The sequence below is a fragment of the Abrus precatorius genome, unplaced genomic scaffold (assembly GCF_003935025.1).
Source record: "Abrus precatorius isolate BTA unplaced genomic scaffold, Abrus_2018 Scaffold2, whole genome shotgun sequence".
In the NCBI taxonomy this organism is placed as follows: Eukaryota; Viridiplantae; Streptophyta; class Magnoliopsida; order Fabales; family Fabaceae; genus Abrus; species Abrus precatorius.
This window is the reverse complement of record NW_020874362.1, coordinates 12,693,047-12,698,976: the sequence shown is the minus strand read 5'-3', so window position 1 is coordinate 12,698,976 and position 5,930 is coordinate 12,693,047. Positions and strand designations below refer to the sequence as shown.

Here is a 5,930-nt window from a genome sequence, read left to right as displayed (position 1 = left end):
TATGGTTAATTACGATTGATATTGCCAATCATTTAAAATATTTTGTAATCAATCATAATATCTAAGAGTTTTTTAAAATTGTATAAATTGAAGCACTTTATTAAATATGACAACATTAAAGATAATTTTTGAGACATTTAAAAATGTTTGTTTTATAATAATAATATAACAATATTAAATACGATTATGACACAAAAGTTATAAAGAAAGTTAGCTCGTCTAGTCTCACAAAAAGTTAAACATAAAATGGGTTGATTCACTCTATTCCATTTTTTAAGTGTAATAATGATGAGTTAGTAAACTATCAAATCAGTCACAAAGAGTAGAAAAAAAAAGTTGGCAAGGCAATGAAACTCCTGTTTAAAATTAACAAAAAAATACAAATTACAAAATCAATAAAAAGTTATAAAAATATTTAAATAATATATTTATATTAATAAAAATATTTAACTAATAAATAATTATATTTTGTTTTAAAATATAAAAAACCTAAAAGGTTAGTCTGTCTTAAATCACTATTAGCTTATATTTTGACAGAGTAAAACGGAATGAATGAGTTTGGTAAATGTAGAACTTTTAGACCGTTTTGCCATTTTGAGTGTGTTACAGGCTAGCCTATAAAAAAATGTATGACTAAAATATTATTCAGTTCTAGGTTATTATTATTGATCTTGTGACCATAATTGAAAGTAAAAGTCATTAAGTGTACAATAATGATATCATTTTTTAGAATTAAATAGATTGGTGATCTTTATTTATTATATTAAAAATAATTTCAGATATAAAAAAATTCGTACTTCTATGTATATAGTATGAACAAGATTAATTAAAAGTATCTACGTGTTAACCTATTGTTAATCATATATATTTTGTCTACAATATTCGGATAAAATATAGTCTTTGGATGCATGTTACTAAATAATTGATGTTACGAACTTTACAACCAAATATCACTAGCTGAATAATAGTTCGTATTAAAATTTAATGACGTGAACAGTTTAATACATTTCTTTAAATATGACATTAAAAAATAATTTTCATGCAAAAAAGCCACTCTAATTTTCACATGTGTACTAAGTTACGCAATCACTTAACGTCATTTTAACTTTAGTTAACCATATAAATATGTATAAATAAAATAGCATATTTTGTGAAATTTGATACTAAACTTTTCGTCAGGCTCTCTTTTATTATGTTAAATTTCACCTAAGAATATAATTGTGCAAATATTTCTAATCGTACGTTTCAAGAAAAGAATAAATCATATCAAATATGCATTAATATACCATTTTATATTTGACGTTGGGGTAGAATATATCCTATTTAATAACTTATTCAGAAGTAATTATTATTATTATTACTACTACTGCGGTATGTATTATATCGAGTCCAGCTATAACCACGATGAGTTGTGTAAGTTCCGAACTTCAGGGTAAAAAATATTTCTTGAAGAATATTTATGTCACCATTTAAATATTTGAGTTACCAAATAAAATTCTCTATAAAGATTTAAATTATTATCATTCATAGTAAAAATTAAAGTTAAAATAGATGAAGGCAATTTTTTAATTAAAAATTTCCATCAGTAAAATAAATGGAAGCAACTTTAGCGAATTTAGTTCGTTTGATGACAGCCAATAAATTGATCGCGTAGAACCAAAGCAAAATCAAATCAACGTGCATGCAGCGCTACCCACCCGAATGAAGAGAGAACTTCAAAAACAGTTTGACAAAATTTATAAATGTAAAGACGAATAATTATAACATCCCTCAGCAGCAAAGGAGCAAATCTAAAACCCTATAGCTGCCTGTGAAAAAAGTGTCTCATACAGACTATGACATTAAAAGTGAAAACAGGACTCAACACATAACGAAAATTCACCATCGCCGATCAAGAACCCAGTTTTGAAAGCTAAGGTTGCAAGAAAACGGCTGACGCATAAATCTATAACAGGTAAAACCATCTAGACTCTCATGGGATAAAATACTAATAAGGAACTGTTTTCTGTAACCATAAATATAATTATGATCACATGTAATTGCAGAAACACCAAAATGCATTCACTTCTTCTTCTGTGCAGCCTTGGTGACCTTTGCTCCAGTGGGGTCCTTCTTCTCCACATTCTTGATGACTCCGACGGCAACAGTTTGACGCATGTCCCTCACGGCAAAACGACCAAGAGGAGGATACTCTGAGAAAGTTTCAACCACCATGGGCTTGGTGGGAATCATCTTAACAAAACCTGCATCTCCATTTTTCAAGAATTTTGGCTCCTTCTCGAGTTCCTTACCGGATCGCCTGTCAATCTTGGTCACAAGCTCAGCAAACTTGACAGCAATGTGAGAAGTGTGGCAATCAAGAACAGGAGCATAGCCATTTCCAATCTGGCCAGGATGGTTCATTATAATGACTTGGGATGTGAAGTTGGCAGCCTCCTTTGCAGGATCATCCTTAGAGTTTGAGGCTACAAAACCACGCTTGAGATCCTTGACTGCAACATTCTTAACGTTAAATCCCACATTGTCTCCTGGAAGGGCCTCTTGGAGAGCTTCATGGTGCATCTCCACAGACTTAACTTCAGTTGTCAGACCAGTGGGACCAAAAGTCACCACCATACCTGGCTTCAGGATACCAGTTTCAACTCGTCCCACTGGCACAGTTCCAATACCACCAATTTTGTAGACATCCTGCAAGGGAAGCCTCAGAGGCTTGTCTGAGGGTCTCTTAGGCTCATTGATCTGGTCAAGAGCCTCAAGAAGTGTTGGACCCTTGTACCAGTCAAGGTTGGTGGACCTCTCAATCATGTTGTCACCCTCAAAACCAGAGATAGGAACAAATGGAATCTTGTCTGGGTTGTAACCAACTTTCTTCAAGTAGGAAGAAACTTCCTTAACAATTTCATCATATCTGGCCTTGGAGTACTTTGGGGTAGTGGCATCCATCTGTTGACAAATGTTTTGTTACATCAGAAAACAGCTACTAAAAAACAATCAGATTAGCAGCAAAGCATAATACAATCAAAGCCTAGAATTATACCTTGTTGCAGCAACAGATCATTTGCTTGACCCCAAGAGTGAAGGCAAGTAGAGCATGCTCACGGGTCTGACCATCCTTGGAGATACCAGCTTCAAAACCACCAGTTGTGGAATCAATGATAAGGACAGCACAGTCAGCCTGGGAAGTTCCAGTAATCATGTTCTTGATAAAATCACGATGTCCAGGAGCATCAATAACAGTGCAGTAGTATTTGGTGGTCTCAAACTTCCACAATGCAATATCAATGGTAATTCCTCTCTCACGCTCAGCCTTGAGCTTGTCAAGGACCCAGGCATACTTGAATGATCTCTTGTTCATTTCAGCAGCTTCTTTCTCAAATCTCTCAATAACACGCTTGTCAATACCTCCAAGCTTGTAAATCAAGTGGCCAGTGGTAGTTGACTTCCCAGAGTCGACATGACCAATGACCACAATGTTAATGTGAACCTTCTCTTTACCCATGATTACTTAAGCTGTGGAAATTAATCAAAAGATTTCTATGTCAGAAAACACGAGATAAAACAACTAAACAGGAAACATATTTTTGAAAGAAACAAACTTATCCGGTTTATAATAAAAGAAAACCAACTAGAACAAATCAGGTCCCAAGAGCAATTTATCTTATTTGTTAGACAGATAAATCAAACCAGTCATGGTTAAAATATATTAGGCTACAAAACTGGGGTTAAACCCTACGCATTTTCAACAAGCAGAAACACAAATCAACAATAAAATAATGTTGACACCAATTTGTTACAATACGATCCCAGTGCCTCATCCAAGATAAATTTAATATCAAACTACCAAATAGATCAACAAAACTCTTGCAGGACAAAAATATTTCCTTCACAGAATCAGTAAACCACAACAAATTTTACTACGCATATCTTCTAATAATAACAACCGATTATGGAAAAGGTTTCGTTCGAAGGAACCACAAAAAGATTTTTATAAAAGAGAATTAAAAATAGGCGGCATATAATCCTGAGATTACACAGATCTAGAATCATCCGGCCAAAAGATTTAGAATATCCCAATAATATTAATATTATTTCAGCGTTCAACTGTTAGATCTATGCATGTAATAAGAAGATTCAAAACCAAGAAACCCAAATAATCATAAATATTCATCCAAGAAACAAATAAAATAAGCAAAAGAATCGATGTTTACAAATCAAAACTCATATACACACCAGCCCATACGAATTTAACCAGACACAACGAGACACAGATATAAACCGATGAATCAATACCATTGACAGTGTACGAAAGAACAGAAGATTATAGAACAAAAACGAACGACGACGAGACATAAAACCGATGAAACAAAATACTACGAATTAAATAATGGCTTTCTAAACGCCTCTGAAAGAACAGAATACAGAAGACATAGAATGAATCGAAGATTATACCTCAGAAAAAGACGACGCTCGAAACCCTCAGCCGCTATGCAGAGACTGAGTTATGGCTAAAGCAAGAGCAGAGTGAGCATTCGTTTTAGGGTTTGGGAACTTTATACCGAAGCGCAACACTTTAGTTCCGAAAACGCCCTCGCTCTTCTATCAGATTTCCTTATATGCCCCGCTTCTCGTATGTTTTATCATCGTAAACTTTCCCACGCTCATACGACATCGCGTGTTCTTGACATTCCAGCTCTTCATAAGGCCTTGTCGTGTTTGCTACCCACGCTCTCCGAAACGGCGTGTATTTTCAGTTGTAGTGGTTTCGAAGGAGAGAGTCCTCCTAGCAAAGCAACTATGACGAGCGCAAAATAAAAGTTACATTAAAACGACCTCGTTAAGTGGAAAAGTTTTCCTTCAACCCAGTGGCATGAACCTATGATGCATTCTTAATTATTTTGAAGTTATAAAATTATTTTCATATTTTTAATAAAAATATATAATTTAAATTTTTAATTTAATCAATTTTAAAATAAATATTTTAATTATTAATTAAATAAGACTAAATCTTAAGAGATGGGATTTTTAAAATATAAAATATAAAATTTAAATAATAATAATAAAATTAAAATTAATAAATATTCAAAAGTGACATACCATAACGAAAAAATGGATTAATACATAAAAAAAATGCTAATATTTAAAATACCCCGTAACAATACTCTAATATAGATAGATAGTGTGGTGTTCAGTTTTTAAGTTTAAATAATTAATGTAGATTTAATTTTAAACTCCTTTTACATAAATTTTAGGATTTTTAATTAATTATATATTTTTATTAAAAATATTATATTTTTAAATTTAAAAATACTTAAAATGAAAAATCCGTTTGTTAGTAGTTTTCAAGAAAATAATGTCAAATCATAGTTCTTGCGATACTGTATTCCTAAAACTACTGTTAACAAAATTTGCAAATAAAAATCATAACACGTTAGACAAAATAAAATAAAATAATTGTGTCTTTTTACTTTTGAGAAGATAAATCCTTGTTGCAATCATAATCATGGTGGACAACTATATAATCGTGGTAACCTTTAAAATTTTAAAAGTTACGCGAGGGACTCTTCTGCGAGAAGGTACGTTGGATATTAATTTCATGACTATCGGTGATGATATGGTGCTAGTGAAATCTGATACGGGGGTAGATTTAGAGAGAAGATACAGTATCGCTCAACAAATTGTGGTGAGAGAAATGGTTCTATGATCTACGAGAGTGGCACCCAAGTATGGTAGATGCGCGAAGGGTGACTTGGGTACGGTGTTATGGGGTCCCTTTGCATGTTTGGAGTGAGTTATTCTTCCGTAAGTTAAGTTTCTTCGCTTGGTGATTTTATCCAGATAGACCAAGTCACGATAAAAAGACGACGATTGGATTATGGGAGGATACAAGTAGGTACTACCATTACTGAACTTATCAAGCAAAATATTACAGT

The 5,930-nt window shown here is 32.9% G+C and overlaps 1 protein-coding gene across 1 annotated transcript; it reads right to left on the bottom strand.

The window, feature by feature from the left end:
• Positions 1 to 1,714: 1,714 nt before the first annotated feature.
• LOC113860048 (elongation factor 1-alpha) lies at positions 1,715 to 4,586 on the bottom strand. The gene is made up of 3 exons (XM_027492672.1): positions 4,450 to 4,586; positions 3,038 to 3,510; positions 1,715 to 2,943 (listed from the first exon to the last, which is right to left on the bottom strand). Exons 2-3 carry the CDS (start codon positions 3,497 to 3,499, stop codon positions 2,062 to 2,064), a joined length of 1,344 nt encoding a protein of 447 aa, XP_027348473.1. The 5' UTR covers positions 3,500 to 3,510; positions 4,450 to 4,586; the 3' UTR covers positions 1,715 to 2,061.
• Positions 4,587 to 5,930: the final 1,344 nt, after the last annotated feature.